Below are 19,860 nucleotides of genomic sequence, written 5' to 3'. Positions count from 1 at the left end.
GTGCCTTCCTCACATTTAGAGGGTAAAGCTATCCAAAATAGATACTAAAGGGTGGACCTTTCCGTGTTCTATCATCTTGATTTATTATTCATACCATCAGATTGGGTAGTCAGATCTTCATAATTCAGGGCACCTATGTGCTTATAACTTTTGATAGGTTTGTCAGATCTGCAATCTATTGAACTCGTTGGAAAGGTCTTTTGATTACCTATCCAACGACACACAGGTCACATTATAGATCCGGACAATGTTTTCATCGAAATATATGAGATCCGGCCTATAAAAAGGTTTTTAAATAACACTTAAATGCAGTGTTGGTATTATTGCGCTCTCGCGAGAAAATTTTCTCTCTCTCGAGTTCTCGCCGCGAGTCTCGAGCTGCCGAGAGAAACTCACCGATTTCCCGTGCTCTCCTCCGCTCGCGAACGGGCTTTCTCGCGAGCCAGAATTGCCCGTTCGCGAGAAGTTGAACGTGTTAGAAACGAACAAAAAACAACACAGCGATTGAAGTTACACCTCTATACCATCGCCTGGTTCGTATTCATAAGCCTGATAAGGGACCATCCACAAACCACGTGGACACTTTTTTTGGTAATCTCAACCCCCCCCCCCCCCCCCTCGTGGACAATTGTCCATACAAAAAAAATCTTTTTTGTATGGAGCGTGGACAATAGCCATACCCCCCCCCCCCCCTAAAGTGTCCACGTGGTTTATGGATGGTCCCTAAACAAATTTCTAGCTTGGGACGAACGTCTAGCACGAGGCGCTCGCGAGCGCTCGCGGCGAGAGCGAGAACGCGAACGAAAATGCGAGCGCGAGCGAGAAGAGAGAAGTACTACAAGTTCTCTCCCTCGTTCGCGAGCGAGAAATGCTTTCCTTCTTCTCGCTCGAATTCCAACAATGCTTAAATGCTTATAACTTTTGATAGGGTTGTCAGATCTGCAATCTATTGAACTCGTTGGAAAGGTCTTTTGATTACCTTTCAAACGACAGGTCTCATTATAGATCCGGACAATGTTTTCATCGAAGTATATGTGATCCGGCCTCTAAAAAGTTCATAAATAACACTTAAGTGCTTATAACTTTTGATAGGGTCGTCAGATCTTCAATCTTTTGAACTCGTTGGAAAGGTCTTTTGAATACCTTTCTAAAAATGTATAACATGACGGGGTTTCTTACAAAAACCACCCTTTTTACAATCTTCCGGACTTTTGTTAAAATCGTTTTTTTAGCCTAACTTGTGAAGTACTTAACTAAACTTAATCATTTTCAATAGCGATTATGGGACCCCAAGACGGATCGAATGAGACTAAAACGGTCCAAATCGGTTCAGCCAGTGCCGAGCTAATCCAGTGCAATTTTTGTTGATCAACATCCCACCACACACACAGACATTTGCCTAGAATTTGATTCTGAGTCGATATGTATACGTGAAGGTGGGTCTAGAAGGTCAAATTAAGAATTTTGTTTTTCGAGTGATTTTATAGCCTTTCCTCAATAAGGTGAGGAAGGCAAAAACCTTAAAAAATTAAGGGACCAAACCAAATTTCAATTCGTTTGATACCCATATTGCAAATTTTAAAATTTGCCAAAAAAGTGTCGTGGTTTATGGATGGTCCCTTATGAAAACTTCAGTACTTTCGAAAAATACAGTATTTTGTGAAAATTTCAGTATACAGTCCGGACTCGATTATCCGAAGACCTTGGCAAAATTTCACTTCGGATAATCGAACCACGAAAAAAAAAAATCGCTGTCTTATTTTTGATTGTTGAACTTTAGTATGACCTCTAAACTACGCCAAAGTGATTTATTTTTTTTTAAATCCAAGATGGCGGCCAATGTGGCGTCTGATGAAATATTGAAAAAAAAAATGCATTTATCAGTTTAATACACAACCAAACATTCAAATTTGACTAATATGGGGTCACAGAACTAGATTATGTTAAAAGTAGAAAAAAAAAAACACGACAAAAAATTGCATACAAACCTTCGAATAATCGAAACTTCGGATAATCGAGTCGGGACTGTGTGTGTGTGTGTGTGTGGTCCAATCCAATACCCGCTGGCCGGCAGCGAAATTATGGGAAAGTATAATTTGTATCAGACTTGGGTTATGCTGATACAGATTATCTCAGTCCCGGGTATTAGGTGGTGACAGCCCTCGCGCTGCTTCCAACGACCCATTTCAGAATGACAGAGCTCCTTGCGGTCCAATTCCGAGGTCGCTGGGCATTGTTCGGCCCCGCCTAAACATAGAAGCAAGCATCTGAAGGAAACTCGATCTATATTTAGACTTCCAATCCCCTCAGGAAAATCAGGGATCAGCGCGTATTTAATAATATGAGAAGAAGAGATAACATGTTTCAACACTACGGATCAATTCACTGCTAGAGTGTAAACCTTCTGATGGCCAACTGCTTAGCGTCCCAGACCACCATCAATCCAAAGGTGTGAGTTCGAATCTCACCTGATGCATTTTAGTTTTTATTCATATTCAAATTCCTGATTCCAAATTTCAAAGGTACCGACCGGGATTTGATCCCTGAACCTTCTACTTGGGAGACAGAAGCCGTAACCATTAAGCCACGGAGCCGGTTGAATGGGACGTGGTTCTCTGTATGGCTTTTTGCGAGATGAGAGCAGAGGACAACAATCATCTCAACGTTTCCACTCTACCCGGGCTAACGACCGGCAGTTCCAGTTCACGATGATTTCCCTTCATATGTTAAAAACCACTTATGATTTTGGCACATATTCCGTTTGTCAGCGTTTCCTGTCATTACTGGCGGGAAAAATCTACGTGGAATCAGCTGTGCAGACCTCATGTGTGACAGGAATGCAAGTTTAGCGACTCCCACGCGCCGGATAATCGAGTCGGGACTGTATTACAAAAATACTTTAATAAAGTGAAAAAAAAACAAAAAAAAAATCGCTTCGTTTGATACCAATATTGCAAATTATGAAAATTTGAGTATTTTCCTTCCGAACCGTCCGATAATCGAACTTCAAGTAATCGGAACTATGCTTAATCGAGTCTAGAGATTGTAACAACTCTGAGTCGATAGGAGGTTATTGTCTTTCAAATGACATATATTGCAGCTAGTGTGCTCTCAATACTCTAATAACCCATTATTGGATTACAAAGCGTGGGACGTGAGGGAAATCCACCTCCGTAAAATACGATTCCCATCATAACTCCCGTCCTATGAGTAGTGGGTGAATTGAACCATAAAGCTGATTGTCGTGTTGATGCCGTTGACCTTTCGATTAGAACAAACAACATTCATTGAACAAGCAAAACCAATTACACAAGTTTTCAAACCAAAAAAAAATCACCGGAAAAGAAGCACCTCCTCCGGTGGCAACATTTTATTTTTATTGGACTGCTCAAAGCGAATGCGCAAAATTTAAATTTTCGCGATTTTCCTGTTTGCTTCTCCAAACAAGCCGCGCTCACCCGCACGCAAAGGCGCGATTTATTTTCGCTGCATGTTTACGTTTGGAGCACACAGTGGGTGAAAGTGACGCTGCCGGGCTGGTCAAAACTAGACTTTCTCTGCCCGGTGTGTTGTGGTTAGCTAATTGCGTTCATTTTCGATGCGTATTATCTGCACGATTCGGGGGCATTACAGCAGCTTTTAATTGCTCGCCGAGCAGGGTTGTGCGTGCTGCTTTCGGCAAACGTTATTTATTTTCCACGGAAAATGGCAGTTTTATGGGGGGGTTTTGCGGCGAAAAGGCAAGTAACCAACTCTTTAGTAGCGTAGCAATGGCGTTTTAAAACGAAGAACCTTGCCGCAAGGCAGTGTGCCAACACACACACACGGGCGCGCGTTCATGGGTTCACTTCCGGTGCAGAAGAAGACGACGACGACGCCCCGACGGTGTCAAGGAGATAGTTTCATTTCCTGTTGTTTTCCCCGTCAACCTACGCATTAAGGGGGGGGACGAGGCAGGGAGGGTGTCTTCAATGACGATCGCGATGATGCCGGCTCGGAGAGAGAGAGTGCAAAATAGAAATAGAATTAAAAAATACACGCGACGTCTCATCGAAGGAAAGGCGTTCTGCTAGTTTTTCTTTTTCTTTTATTTATGACGAGACTGCGAAAGTTGATCTTTCGCCGAGAAGGCAGATGTTTTCATTTTGCATATGAGGGAGTATTTATAGACTGTTTGACGTTAACGTTCTTGTGTTACGGCACAGGTATTTTTCCGGATTTTGTTGTTTGTAAAACCCATCGATAATGCTTAATTGCTAAATGTAAATAATGTTTATTGCAGCGATTTAGAAAATTTTATAAGAAATCATTCAATATAGTAACTAATGCAACGAGTTGGGTAAACACGACGAGTGCTGAAAAAATCAAGATTTGCAAAGTGTTCCATACAACATCAAGTTCGAGTTCCGCGACCCCATTTTGGTCAAGTTAAATAACAAAATGCATTTTTTCAATATATCATCGCAGCCATTTTGGTCGCCATCTTGAATTTAAACATTCTTAGAGTGAACTTTCCTTGGAATTTTCACGATTTCGTCGACAGCGTGAAAATCGTGAATTTACACAATTTACGCGAAATTCCGTGAAATTCAAGAATTTTTGAAAATCAATGCATTGAAAAAACAAATTTTACAACTCTGTTAACCACAAACGTTTTAAGTTTAAATTTGTTCAGTTTTCAATTAAAAAACGTTAAAAATTTGCTAAGAATTTATTTTTTTTTGCTTTATTTCAATGTTTTAAATAAATTTTGGCACCTCTATTTTTTTTTCAAATTTTAAGATTTGGCATAAACATTTAAAAATGATTTGAATTTGATATTTTTTGCTTTTTTTCATTTTCACGGAAAAAAATATTTTTTAAAGTTTATGTCTTGAAAATATTATTTCAGGCGTAAAAATCAGTTCTTCTAAATCATTCTAATTTTTATTTTTTTATGGAAAACTGCAAATTTTCAGCTTGAAAAATCACTTAGCTTGGATGCTTAATATATAATTAAGTGTAAAAAACATAAATTTTAAAGGGTATTTTAGCATTTTTCACGCTCCGTGAACTTTCCGTGAAATTTCGTGTGTTCGGATAGTGATCCCCGTAAAATTGCATTTTTAGCGTGAAAAATCACTAATCCTAGTCATACTTAAGGAGGTAATAGACTTTGACAAACAAACTCGCACATTTTGACAGTTTGCCTGCTTTGTTTGTTTGCAGAAACGTCAACCTGTACACATTTTGTTTTGTTTGCTGGTTTGCCGCCACTAAATTTGAGAGTTTGGCAAACTGTCAAACACGAAAAAGTGCGAATGTGTTTGTTCGTTTGGCACAGTCAATTACCTCCTTTAAGCTCGACAATCAAAAATAAGACAACAAAATTTTGCTTTCGTGATTTGATTATCCGAAATGATTTTTTTTTTTCAAGTCCTTTGGGTAATCGAGTGTGGACTGTAATGTAATGAGCTTTACAGGATTTTTATTTTGGGTGATAAAAGGAAGGTGTTTTGTCACTCTAGAAGTACATTAACACTCAAACGCTCGGGTAGTCATTTGACCCCTATTTTTTTTCTTAAAAAAATCATAACTTTTGGTAGAATTGACCAATTTGGATGCTTCCGTTTGCAAAAGATCCAGATATGTCTATATTTTCAACTGTCAGATGGGGGACAAATATGATCCATTTTTACCGGAGATATTCCAGATTTCGTTGGGGTACCTCGGCCCTCCTATTTGGATTTCTGGTCAATATAACAAAATCTATTCCACAAATCAAAGCTGGAAATGATGCAAAACTTCAAGGCATCATCCTAATACATCATCCTGCATAGATCCATGACATGGTCAAGACCATCGGGCACCGGAACAGGTTACAACCGGAAACGGTTCACTGAGCTGATGTCGATTGGTGCCCAACTGGAACCGGCTCCGGTGCCCCGTAGGATTTAACCATGTCAATTATTTTTGCAGGATGATGTATTAGGATGATTCCTTGAAGTTTTGTATCATTTCCGAAATTTTTCTGTGCAAAATTGATTGTTATATTGACCAAATATCCATATAGGAGGGCCGAGGTACCCCAACGGAATCCGGAATATCTCCGGTAAAAGTGGACCATATTTGTCCCCCATCTGACAGTTAAAAATATAGACAAATCTAGATCTTTTGCAACCGGAAGCATCCAAATTGGTCAATTCTACCAAAAGTTATGAATTTTTTAAGAAAAAAAATAGGGGTTAAATGACTACCCGAGCGTTTGAGTGTTAAAGCAAAGTAATTGAGTTTATTTTTTCCTAAGTTTCATCTTGTATACATGATGACCATCCACTATTTAGCCCCGGATATACCTAGGATTTGATTTAAAAGGGTTAAAACCAACCCTACCAGGTCAAGATAGACATCTCCACCGCAAATCAAGGACTCGGAAAAGGATTTGGAGATTGAAAGTGTTGATGTTCCATTTTGCCTTCCTCGCCTTACTGAGGAAAGGCTATAAAATCACTCGAAAACTGAACTTCTCAATTAGACCTCCTAGACCCACCTTCATGTATACCTATCGACTCAGAATCAAATTCTGAGCAAATGTTTGTGTGTGTGGTGGGATGTTGATCAAAAAATTGTCACTCGATTATCTCAACATTGGCTTAACCGATTTTGTCCGTTTTGGCGTCATTCGATCCATCTTGGAGTCCCATAAGTCGCTATTAAAAATTATGCACTTTAGTTAAGTACTTCAAAAGTTATGCTAAAAAAACGATTTTAACAGAAGTCCGGAAGATTGTAAAAAGGGTGTTTTTCGTAAGAAAACCCGGCATGCTATACATTTTTAGAAAGGTATTTCAAAGACCTTTCCAACGCGTCCAAGACATTGAAGATCTGACAACCCTATCAAAAGTTATAAGCACTTAAGTGTTATTTATACACTTTTTGGAGGCCAGATCTCAGATATTTTGATGAAAACGTTGTCCAAATATATTATGCGACCTATCTTTGGATAGGCGATTAAAAAGCCTCTCCAACGGGCACAAATTGAATTGGAGATTTGACTACTCTATCATAAGTTGTAAGCACATAAGTGCCCTTAAAAAGAAGATCTGACTACCCAATCTGAATGAATGAATAATGAGTCAAATTGATAGAACACTTAAAGGTCCGCCCTATTGTGGATAGCATTACCTTTTAAATGTGAGGAAGGCACCAACCACCTAAGGGTGGATTAAGTAACGTTTTTTAAAGTGGATAAGGAAAAATCTCCACGGTATCCACAAATAAGTTTCGCTTGGAGTTGGACGGTTTTTGGAAAGGTTAAAGATACAGAATACGCTCTAAGCAGACGTTGCGACCATTGGCATAAAGTGTTTAAGGGTTTAGTTTTATTCAATGTTGTAAGGAACTCGTTAAAAAACTCAATTTTTTCAGCCCTCGTCGTATTTATCCGCCTTGGTAAAACTTGTTGGATAAAGACAAATTCACAATACATTTTTTTAACATAGGAAATAAAAATGTATCAAAAAAGCTTAAAACACTTACAACAGATCCTATTTAACACTAGTTATCACAGATCTCTCTTCTGAGTGCACCAAGCAAAATTATGAGCTTATTTTTTCCATCCAAACAAAACAACAAAAACATTGGCAAAACCAAATGCAGTTACATAACTCTTTGTGATTGTGTGTGTGTGATCAGGCACTCAGCAGCGAAGAAAACACGTCCATCAAACAAGCACGAGCATTGAGAGGAGGCTGATCTTTTGGGGTCTGTTTCAACAGGGAAAATACTAAGAATTGCAGAAAAACATAAATAACACTTCGTCAGTGGACGCAGCTCAGCTGGTGGTGCTTAAAAATAGGAAGGCGCCGCCGGTGCCTTTGCAAAAAAAAAAAAATAGAAAAAAAATCGTCTGCGATCGGGGCCAAAAATTAGACGACGCTATCAAGCTACTAAGTTAGTTCGTAGCACTAGCAGAGTTTGATTCCCACGCTTGTTCCCACATTGACTAAGCAGCCCGCCGGCGGTTCGCTGGCGGACCGCCAAACCGCTCTGGCGATCCGCCAGCGTTTGATTTGGCGGACCACGGGCGACCCGCTGGCGGATAAAATTTGCAACAATTTGGCGCACGATCAGTTTTTTTATCGTGACGTTGGTCCGCCAGCGACTCGCCCCGGGGTCGCCCAGGTTTGCCTTGAAATGTTTCACCTGCCGTTCATCCGCCCCACATACGCCGTTTTGTATGGTTCAACCGCCCCTATAGGATGGTCCGCCAGCGGGTCGCCCTCGATACGCCTCCTATAGAATGTTCATCCGCCTAAAAAGCCCCAACCGCCGTGGCTCGCCCTCGACCCGCCTTTCATATACGGTTCGTCCGCCCCTGTAAGATGGTCCGCCAGCGGGTCGCCCCCGATCCGCCCCCTATATAAAGTTCATCCGCCCAAAAAGCCCCAACCGCCTTGGCTCGCCCTTGATGCGCCTTTCATATACGGTACAGCCGCCCCTGTAGGTTGGTTCGCCAGCGGGTCGCCCCCGATCCGCCCCCCATATAAAATTCACCCGCCCAAAAAGCCCCAACCGCCTTGGCTCGCACTTGATGCGCCTCTCATATACGGTTCGGCCGCCCCCGTAGGTTGGTTCGCCAGCGTGTCGCCCCCGATCCACCCCCCATATAAAGTTCATCCGCCCATAATTCCCCAACCGCCTTGGCTCGCCCTTGATGCGCCTCTCATATACGGTACAGCCGCCCCTGTAGGTTGGTTCGCCAGCGGGTCGCCCTTGATACGCCCCCCATATAAAATTCATCCGCCCAAAAAGCCCCAACCGCCTTGGCTCGCCCTTGATGCGCCTCTCATATACGGTTCGGCCGCCCCTGTAGGTTGGTTCGCCAGCGGGTCGCCCTTGATACGCCCCCCATATAAAATTCATCCGCCTAAAAAGCCCCAACCGCCTTGGGTCGCCCTTGATGCGCCTTTCATATACGGTACAGCCGCCCCTGTAGGTTGGTTCGCCAGCGGGTCGCCCTTGATACGCCCCCCATATAAAATTCATCCGCCCAAAAAGCCCCAACCGCCTTGGCTCGCCCTTGATGCGCCTCTCATATACGGTTCGGCCGGCCCTGTAGGTTGGTTCGCCAGCGGGTCGCCCTTGATACGCCCCCCATATAAAATTCATCCGCCTAAAAAGCCCCAACCGCCTTGGCTCGCCCTTGATGCGCCTTTCATATACGGTACAGCCGCCCCTGTAGGTTGGTTCGCCAGCGGGTCGCCCCCGATCCGCCCCCCATATAAAATTCACCCGCCCAAAAAGCCCCAACCGCCTTGGCTCGCACTTGATGCGCCTCTCATATACGGTTCGGCCGCCCCCGTAGGTTGGTTCGCCAGTGGGTCGCCCCCGATCCACCCCCCATATAAAGTTCATCCGCCCAAAAAGCCCCAACCGCCTTGGCTCGCACTTGATGCGCCTCTCATATACGGTTCGACCGCCCCCGTAGGTTGGTTCGCCAGCAGGTCGCCCCCGATCCACCCCCCATATAAAGTTCATCCGCCCATAATTCCCCAACCGCCTTGGCTCGCCCTTGATGCGCCTCTCATATACGGTACAGCCGCCCCTGTAGGTTGGTTCGCCAGCGGGTCGCCCTTGATACGCCCCCCATATAAAATTCATCCGCCCAAAAAGCCCCAACCGCCTTGGCTCGCCCTTGATGCGCCTCTCATATACGGTTCGGCCGGCCCTGTAGGTTGGTTCGCCAGCGGGTCGCCCTTGATACGCCCCCCATATAAAATTCATCCGCCTAAAAAGCCCCAACCGCCTTGGCTCGCCCTTGATGCGCCTTTCATATACGGTACAGCCGCCCCTGTAGGTTGGTTCGCCAGCGGGTCGCCCTTGATACGCCCCCCATATAAAATTCATCCGCCCAAAAAGCCCCAACCGCCTTGGCTCGCACTTGATGCGCCTCTCATATACGGTTCGGCCGCCCCCGTAGGTTGGTTCGCCAGTGGGTCGCCCCCGATCCACCCCCCATATAAAGTTCATCCGCCCAAAAAGCCCCAACCGCCTTGGCTCGCCCATGATGCGCCTCTCATATACGGTACAGCCGCCCCTGTAGGTTGGTTCGCCAGCGGGTCGCCCTTGATACGCCCCCCATATAAAATTCATCCGCCCAAAAAGCCCCAACCGCCTTGGCTCGCACTTGATGCGCCTCTCATATACGGTTCGGCCGCCCCCGTAGGTTGGTTTGCCAGCGTGTCGCCCCCGATCCGCCCCCCATATAAAATTCATCCGCCCAAAAAGCCCCAACCGCCTTGGCTCGCACTTGATGCGCCTCTCATATACGGTTCGACCGCCCCCGTAGGTTGGTTCGCCAGCAGGTCGCCCCCGATCCACCCCCCATATAAAGTTCATCCGCCCATAATTCCCCAACCGCCTTGGCTCGCCCTTGATGCGCCTCTCATATACGGTACAGCCGCCCCTGTAGGTTGGTTCGCCAGCGGGTCGCCCTTGATACGCCCCCCATATAAAATTCATCCGCCCAAAAAGCCCCAACCGCCTTGGCTCGCCCTTGATGCGCCTCTCATATACGGTTCGGCCGGCCCTGTAGGTTGGTTCGCCAGCGGGTCGCCCTTGATACGCCCCCCATATAAAATTCATCCGCCTAAAAAGCCACAACCGCCTTGGCTCGCCCTTGATGCGCCTTTCATATACGGTACAGCCGCCCCTGTAGGTTGGTTCGCCAGCGGGTCGCCCTTGATACGCCCCCCATATAAAATTCATCCGCCCAAAAAGCCCCAACCGCCTTGGCTCGCACTTGATGCGCCTCTCATATACGGTTCGGCCGCCCCCGTAGGTTGGTTCGCCAGCGGGTCGCCCCCGATCCACCCCCCATATAAAGTTCATCCGCCCATAATTCCCCAACCGCCTTGGCCCGCCCTCGATTCGCCATTCATACATATTTCATCCGCCCAAGCAGAATACCCGTTCAGGTTCCTTCAGGATTCTGATAGTGTTTTTTCAAGTTCATCTTAAACTGAAAAAAACACAAAGTGCCTTATATAGAAATGCAGATCTTTGTAGATTCTTGTGTGCTGAAATTTAGAAATAAAACAAAAATATGAAAAAAAAAAAAACATGATGTTCAAAAAAAAATTTGTTCTCAATACATCTTACGTGCGTTGTTAGTTCACTGAGGTGAAATGATGAAAAAAATAAAGAAACAAAATAATATATTGTTAAACAAACTTGTTGCGAAGATTTTCCATTTCCTGCAAATAAAAATAATTCTTAAACTAATTCTTAAAAACTAAATTATTTAAAATGTTCATGTATTATTGGTACTAACATATAAACAGGCAACGTATTGAATGTTAATAATTCATACTCTAATCTAATCAAACACAAGCGCAGCTAATCCGAAGAAAGTAGATTACACCTCATGTTCTTTCTTGTCATTCAATTTGATCATATATTGTATGGGGGAATGGTAGATATGAATATAAAAATAAATCTTACAGTGAAAAGATAAATACAAATAAGCAGTAATTTTGAAGATGATTCCGGGAAGCTGCAAAACAAACAACTCTAATTAAAAAGACAAATGCTCCAGATGGTTCCATTGCTGAAAGAAAAGGAATAGGATAAGGAAGGATATAAACATTTAAATAAATCATCTAGTGAATAGATAAATGTAGGCATTAAAATTGAAGAAGATTCCCGGAAGCTGGAAGAAAGATAATTATATTTTAAAGACAAATTCTTCAGATGGTTCCATTGCTATTTCAGTAACTGTCGTTAGTTCATGAAATTTGATCATATATGGTATGGAGGAATGGTAGAAAAAAGGACAAGGAATAGGAATGATATAAACATTCGAATAAATCAAATGAAGAATACCTAGATAAATACATATAAGCAGTTCATTTATAAATGACCCAGGAAGCTGTAAAAAAAAACACAATTTTAAATGATATTGTTGCCGCTGAACTGATAATTAAAAATAATTGAAATTACTTCCTACACTGAAAATACGCCACACGTTTTATTCAAGTGCCCAAACACTTGAATGATTGAATAAAGCCACATCATAGATTTAATTGGTTTGTGTTTCAACATCAATCCAAATCATTATCAAATGCAAGTGTTTGGACGATTGAATTTTTGGTATTTTTTGACATGTTATTGTCATTCGGGTGGCTCCAGCTTTTCAAGTGTTTTGCTCATGAATTTGTCCCACTGCCTTTAACTATTAAAAGTGAAGAGCAAAACACTTGAAATTGATCTTAAGATCTACCCAAAACAGGCACTATTCAAAGTCAACGTGATTATCCACATGAATTTAATGTGTTTCACTGATTGATTTTAGAGCGACTTTCATCGAAAGCTAGAAGCTAGGCTAGAACCAATAGCACAAAAAACTCTCCCGTTTTCAACTGGCCGGCCGGCGCAGTGGTAGCGTGCACGACTAGCAAGCGAGAACCTGTATATCGCTTGTACGTACTTTTATTTTTCAACACCATTTAAAATTCAAGTGTTTGGCTATTGACATTATTTCATGGCCAATCACCGAAATTTCAAGTGTTTTGCGATTGATATTTGAGTGCTCTGTACAGCAGTGCCAGATCATGTGTAGAACACTTCGTTGAGCTGTGTAAGTTTTGCTCAGTGTACCCACGTCCTGCATCATGCACACCTGAAAAACGTCAAACAAAAGAAAGACAAAAATCGCTGCTGCACCACTAATTGCCTCCACTGCTGGCACTGAACCCGCAACCTTTAAAGTGTTAACATTCACACAAAAAAACATTAACATTAATTGAGTAAACATTGGCACAAAATCCGCTTTGTTTTTGTCACCTCGATACTCTTCAAGAGGTTTCCCTGGGATAGATATACTTTTTACCAGAATGTACACCAAATTTCCATACAAACATACAAAAAAGAACAAATCAAATCATAACAACAATGAAACATATCAAATTCTAAGTATTCCAAATGATTGCACATCTGCAAACAATATTTATAAGGGGTGTCACATAAATTACACCAACAATAACGATTATTCTTGCAAAACAACCTTCAATCACTATTTCAAACGCACTTTCAACTGTTTGTTTACATAAGTAAACAATCTAAACAACACAACACTTCTCCCAACACAAACTTAACAACGAAAATCAGCAGCCGCCGATTAAATAACAACACCCACCGAAGCTCGTTGGAAACTGACTGAAATGTCAAATTCGAAATAAATTCCTTCAGATGCAAACCGCCACGGCAATCAGCCTTTGGCTCGCCGCGGCGATTGAGGGGCGAACGATATTGATACATTTCAGCGATCAGTTTGAACCGCCCAGGCGATGCGCCCATGGCACGCCAAGGCGGATGGAGGGCGGACGAAATTGAAAAATTTCAAATGTCAAATTTCAACCGCCCAGGCGGCCCGCCCTCGGTCCGCCAGGGCGATTCTAGGGCGGACCACACGATCAGTAACGGCCGCCGATGCGTAACGTCCGCACTGAGTTAATGTGGGTTGTGAGTGTGCAGTTGAAGCTGTTATTAATTGGGTGCGCTTCCCTGTTCTGGTGAGCTAATTGTATACCATTTTCTGGTTCTAATTTCATGTTTTGTTGTGATTTTGAAACTCGCCGTGGGAATCATTTTTCTGGAAGATCTCTGATGTAGCTAGGGGAAATTCTCGTATGTTTGGCAGGTTAAGCACTCGCTCCTAACTCCATCCAATTTGCTGATTTTAACTATTTAAACAACTAATTTTGCAAAACTCGTGATGGAAACTTCCTTGCTCACTTCTTATTGAGCTATTTATCATTCGATTTCAGTTGAAAACACTTTTAATTAGCTTTAATTGAATGACAAAGTTCTGACCTGCCAACATTAGAGGCACGCTGGAATTAGATGCTGTTTCCCTAAGTGGAATTTGTACAATTCGATCAAGCAATCTCCCTTCGACTTGAAGTTGTTTTTCCAAATCTTTAATTTGATATTTGAAAAAACTTGTCGACGTGCCTTCCAAGCTGTGATGATGTGCACTGGACGAATGACGTCTAATCTACCTTTATTTGTAAACAACAATTTCAGAAAAACAAGACATAAGCTTGCTAATCAAACAAGAAGTGCAAAATTCATCAACTTTCCAAGAGGTGCCAATGAATCCAACCCGTTTTGTGACACAGTCGCCGTCAGTATTGGTGCGATGTGACCATAAAAGCAGCAGAAAAGAGGAATAATTTTCACACATCTAATATTTATCGACACGCCACCATGGTTGTTCACGTCGTCTGCACAGAAACCCCCGTGAAATGGCTCGTTTGTCCCACCTGTTTTTTTTTTCGTTCGTCGTCCTAGTTGAAACTTTGTGTCGTATCTGACTATCGATTGGTTTCCGGCGCGGCTACCCCGCCTCGGCGGGGGTCAATTAAGGTATTCCTCGTCAACCGGGGCAGACTTGCCGGATAAATCACGATGCAGTCATAAATAATGTCGCGTGAGTGTCACCGAAGCTTACTCACTGTCTGAATTTGGTGGTTCGTCAACGGAATCAACACAAATTTCGCTATGCCGATTTCCAACTTAGAACTGTTTGTTTGATTGTTGTATTGGAAAAACTTTTATAAAACGATTTTCTTTATTTTTTTTACAGGCAAAGGAAATTCTTGCAAAGGAATCAAATGTGCAGGAGGTGAAATGTCCGGTGACAGTGTGCGGCGATGTGCACGGTCAGTTCCACGACCTGATGGAGCTCTTCCGGATAGGCGGACGATCGCCGGACACTAATTATCTGTTCATGGGTGATTACGTTGATCGTGGCTATTACTCAGTGGAAACGGTGACCCTGCTGGTGGCGTTGAAGGTAAGCGGTCCTGCTTGACAACATTTTGAACGATTCTTAGAACATTTCCTTTCCCCGCAGGTCCGATACCGCGAGAGAATCACAATCCTGCGCGGCAACCACGAGTCCCGCCAGATCACACAGGTGTACGGCTTCTACGACGAGTGCTTACGGAAGTACGGCAACCCGAACGTCTGGAAGTACTTCACGGACCTGTTTGACTATCTCCCGCTTACGGCCCTGGTCGACGGTCAGATCTTCTGCTTGCATGGTGGCCTCAGCCCGTCGATCGACACGCTCGACCATATCCGCGCCCTGGACAGACTGCAGGAGGTGCCACACGAGGGCCCGATGTGCGACCTGCTGTGGTCCGACCCGGACGACCGGGGTGGCTGGGGCATCTCGCCCCGCGGTGCCGGTTACACCTTCGGACAGGTAAGCGCAAAACCCCCTACTTTCTCTAGAACTCAAGAACTAAAACTCAAACTTTTTTTTTCCATTTGCAGGATATCTCCGAGCTGTTCAACCACTCGAACGGTCTGACGCTAGTTTCGCGGGCGCATCAGCTGGTCATGGAGGGCTACAACTGGTGCCACGATCGCAACGTTGTTACAATATTCTCTGCACCAAACTACTGTTATCGTTGCGGTAATCAGGCAGCATTAATGGAATTAGACGATGCACTAAAGTTTTCATTGTAAGTATCCTTCTCGCGCTGGGTGCGGGTGGTCACTCTTGGGTAGTTGTATCGTAGACGTAACCGGAATGCCCGAAAAAGAGGATCGCGAATGGCAAGAAGATTGGAAATTCGGAACAAACGGCAGAAGCCCATTGAAAAGCAAATCACCGATTGGGGACTCGGTTCTTGGAACTGCACTGCCGTTCTACGCATAATTGTCCCATGTCAGTTTTGGAAGATTTTGACTTTATGACAATTTTAAGTTTAGTTTGATGTGTACTTTAAGAAAAACACATAAATTCTGGTACTTTGTTCGCAAACTCATTAACACCAAGTCTGTTTGTCCCATCGTTAAACTTCTACGCATAATTGTCCCACCAAGTATTTTCTTACACGGAATCATCAGTTTTACTAAGCATTATGCCTTGTTTACCAGTTGTATAGCAAGATAATCACAAATAAGGGTGATAAACTGCAAACTGGGGCGATTAGGGACACATAGGGCGAATAGGAACCCACGGGACAATTATGCGTAGAAACACAGAAATCGGTCTACAAATTTCAATCGCGTTTTTCTCAGTTGCACTTTTTTGAACATGGGACAATTATGCGTAGAACGGCAGTGCAGGTCCCTAAAACTGTTTGGGTTTCGAATTCGCATTGGCGAATGAGTTGCAACCTCGCAACTTCGATATTGTGGCACTGCAGGAGGTTTGCTTGGAGGAGGAGCAGGTGCTGGGCTGGCTAGGTCAGGGCAGCAGACCGATTCTCGCACTCGCATTCGCATTCGCAGGGCAGCAGACCGATTCTCGGACAAAAAGCTGGATACCGGCTTTACCGTGCGGGGCAAGATGCAGGATTGCGTGTTCGGCTTCACGGTGACCAGCGAGCGAATGTGCAAGTAGAGGATAAGAGGCCGTTTCTTCAACTACAGCATCATCAATGTGCACTGCCCCCACGAAGAAAAGACCGATGATGAGAAGGAAGCACTCTACGCGACGCTGGAGGAGGTGTACGACGGCTGTCCGCGGCAGGATGTTGAAATCATCATTGGGGACATGAACGCTCGGTTCGGAAGGGAGGAAATGTTTTGACCGACAATAGGCCCAGAACGACAACGGTGACTAGACTTTGCAGCCCCCCGTGGAATGGTGGTCAGGAGCACCTATTTTCGTCGCAAGGACATCTACAAAGCCACCTGGACATCACCTGACCAACGGACGAAAACGCAAATCAACCACGTCCTGATCGACGGCCGGTTCTGACTCGGACCATTACCTAGTTGGAGTTGACATGCGCTCAAAGTTATAGACGGTGTTCAACCAATGCCGAAAGCCGTCGGGCCCCTCCGTTCAACACCGCGTGACTCCAGAACGGGGAAGTGACTCACAGAACTTGGCGTAGCCTCGCTCGAGGGTGGTTGGAGCCGAGTACGCTCAGCCCTCGGCAGTGCAGCGGAAGCCACGCTGGGTAGTGCGATCCGAGTCGGTCGAAATACGGTGGTACGACGACGAGTGCCAACGGATTACCGCCGAAAAGAAAGCAGCTTCTACGTACCAGCTGCTTGCTTTTGCCGATGACATCGACGTTGTGGCAAGAAACCTGGAGACGGTGGAAGATGTCTACACCCGACTGAAGGTATAAGCAAGACGCGTAGGACATCGCATGTCTCAAGCCTCTAACTGTGGATGGTGATGAATTCCGTAGTAACAGTTCAATAGGGCGAATCTGCGTTTGTAAACAAGCAGTCTATCCATTAGGATGTAACAAAAATGACTTTTTGGCGGGCATTCAGGGGTTTGTTCCGGTGGGCATACTGAGCCCAAATCCCAAATATGAGCTTGATTGGACGTAACAGGAGCTGGCGCTCCGCCCTTCAATTTTAAATGGGATTTAACCCGTAAAAACAGATTTTTTCAAAAATGTCAGTTTTTGAGGCACTTCGGCCACTGAAACGTTTACCAAAAACATCACTGGCGTGTAGGCCAGATCCTTGCGCATCTTTTGGTATATATAACATTGAACTTTGGAGCACCCTGGAGCTCGGTACAGACCTTCAAAGTTTGGCATTTTTTTCGAAAAACCGGCCCCGGCAAAAAAGATATGCGTCGCGTCTCACTACGCCCGAGACGCCATTTGATTTTGCTGGAACAGATTTTTCGAAAAAATTGACATTTTTGAAAAAATCTTTTTCTACGGGTTAAATCCCATTTAAAATTGAAGGGCGGAGCGCCAGCTCCTGTTACGTCCAATCAAGCTCATATTTGGGATTTGGGCTCAGTATGCCCACCGGAACAAACCCCTGAATGCCCGCCAAAAAGTCATTTTTGTTACATCCTAATATATATTGATGAGAAAGTTGCAATAGACCCCCAACGAAATATGACGATTCAGCTCTCAAGATGGCGGAAAATATCCTCTATTTATCCTGCAGTTTTTTATCCAAAGTACTTAGAAAAATGCACCGTGTTTCAGTTTTGGGATGATTTTTTTAAAGCATTTTCATTTCTCAAAAAAAAAAAAATAATAGTGCAATTTGTTGGAAATTCAATAAATTATATTTACACATGTTAACCATAAAAAAGACACAAGTTTAAGCATTATTCCATCTTGGAACGGGTTTTTCAAAAGACCGGAGTTTCAAAATGAACCGCGGCTCTTTTTGTGAGCCATGGTTCGTTCGCTCTTTTTAATGAATCGGTTCTTTGAGCGGCTCGCTATTTTGCCCACCTCTAACCGGAAACTTCTTTGAAAAGTTAAGTAAATTATACTTAACCCTCTACAACCCAACCCCGTTTCTAGGCGAGCTTCAAACTAAAATTTTCTCAGAAATCAAATTTTTAACAAAAAAAATGATCTTGAGAGCATTGAAAAGAAGACTCTTAAAATTTCAGATATTTTTTTTCGGCGTCCCGTTCCACCGGGCGATAACGTTTCCCAAATCCTTCACTTCTTTCAGTTTTTTGAGGTTGGGAAAGATAATGATGAAGGGGGAAGTTGTAATCTCTCTTCAGCATGGTTGTAATGTAAAAAACTATCATACTTTTAGTTCTCTGCGACTACAATTATCATGCTCGAAAAAACATCTTACATTTTTTACTGCCCTCAACAGAGCGTAGCCTCAAAAGCCGCCATAAAACCAAAAATGTGCTTACGCCGTTTTGCGTGGTCGGTTTCCAATCCCTTTCGCGTTCATTCTTTGCGGCATTTTTTTGAGAAAATCAAAGAATCTTCAGCGAGTGTTCGTGAACGTGGAATAGAGAAGGTGTGATAGAAAGAGAATGCGCTTGGTAACAATCACGAGATAAAAGAAGAGAACTCATAAGCTATAGTGGCTGTCGCTATAATCTCTGAAATTTGCGTGTAGTAATCATCATTTTTTTTTTTTTTTTTTCTATCGCTCATTGCTCTTCAGACTTTAAAACTCACTTAAGTTTCCTTGCGTGTAGAATTCTTCTACAGAAGGTTTTGAACGGTGTTGAATTGCCCTCTGTTGTGTTGTACATTCGAGCAACCCCGAGCATTATTACTTTCCTAAAAGCGGCCAGGCCTACTGCGTTAAATTAACCGCAGAGAGGATTCTGTAAACGGAGCACGTTTCACATAATCTACAGGGGAGGAATGATGCGTGGACATACCGTAGCAAACGCTCCGGATCAGTTTTGATGTGGTGTGAAACATCACATTTGAACTACTTTACAAAACATTTCTAGAGTTTTTTAAGAGGCCCTATAAGCTATTGTGTTTCATTTGTTTATAGGACCTATTTAAAAAAAACTCTAGATTTTTTACTTTGGGGAAAAACTATTGTTTCCTAGATCGGTCCCGCAGTTTTCCCGTTGCCAAATATCCTTGATCTTGGAATCTTTTCAAGAAACACTTAACGTGGGTTTGGCTTTACCACCGAAAATTCGTGGAACCGATCCTTGGGACAAAAAAAAAGACGTTTCGGATTTAACTAAAATAACCTTTTTTTCTTTTTCTTTCCAGCCTACAATTTGATCCAGCTCCACGTCGCGGCGAGCCACACGTGACTAGAAGAACACCGGACTATTTCCTTTAAGAATATCATTATAACGAATATTGTAATACACACTACAAATTAAACAAAAAAATAATATACCTAATAATAAAAAAAATATAAATAATAATTATAAGCATATATTATTATTTAATACAAAAAAAGATAAAAAAAATCCGCAAAAAAGTTTGTTAAACTTGCAAGAGAAGAGAGGGAGACAGAAGGACGGTTGGGAGGTAAACAAGCAAAGTAGTATCGTATTACACAAAAAGAGCTACATAGAAGGGAGAAAGAAACAAGAAAAAAAAAGTTGGAAAAATTGTGCAACAGACAAAAAACAAC

General features: G+C 43.3%; 1 protein-coding gene across 1 annotated transcript in view; it reads left to right on the top strand.

Annotated features, from left to right (window-relative positions):
- Positions 1–19,648, top strand: part of LOC120419177 (serine/threonine-protein phosphatase PP2A) — a 35,428-nt gene extending 15,780 nt beyond the window's left edge. The window contains exons 2-5 of the mRNA XM_039581836.2: positions 14,630–14,839; positions 14,900–15,253; positions 15,325–15,515; positions 19,488–19,648. Of these exons, the coding sequence (XP_039437770.1) occupies positions 14,630–14,839; positions 14,900–15,253; positions 15,325–15,515; positions 19,488–19,560 (828 nt within the window). The 3' untranslated portion in view covers positions 19,561–19,648. The remainder of the gene's footprint in view (positions 1–14,629; positions 14,840–14,899; positions 15,254–15,324; positions 15,516–19,487) is intronic.
- The last annotated feature ends 212 nt before the right edge of the window (positions 19,649–19,860 follow it).

This window comes from Culex pipiens, chromosome 2 (genome assembly GCF_016801865.2).
Source record: "Culex pipiens pallens isolate TS chromosome 2, TS_CPP_V2, whole genome shotgun sequence".
NCBI lineage: Eukaryota > Metazoa > Arthropoda > Insecta > Diptera > Culicidae > Culex > Culex pipiens.
This window is presented reverse-complemented; position numbering and strand designations above follow the sequence as displayed.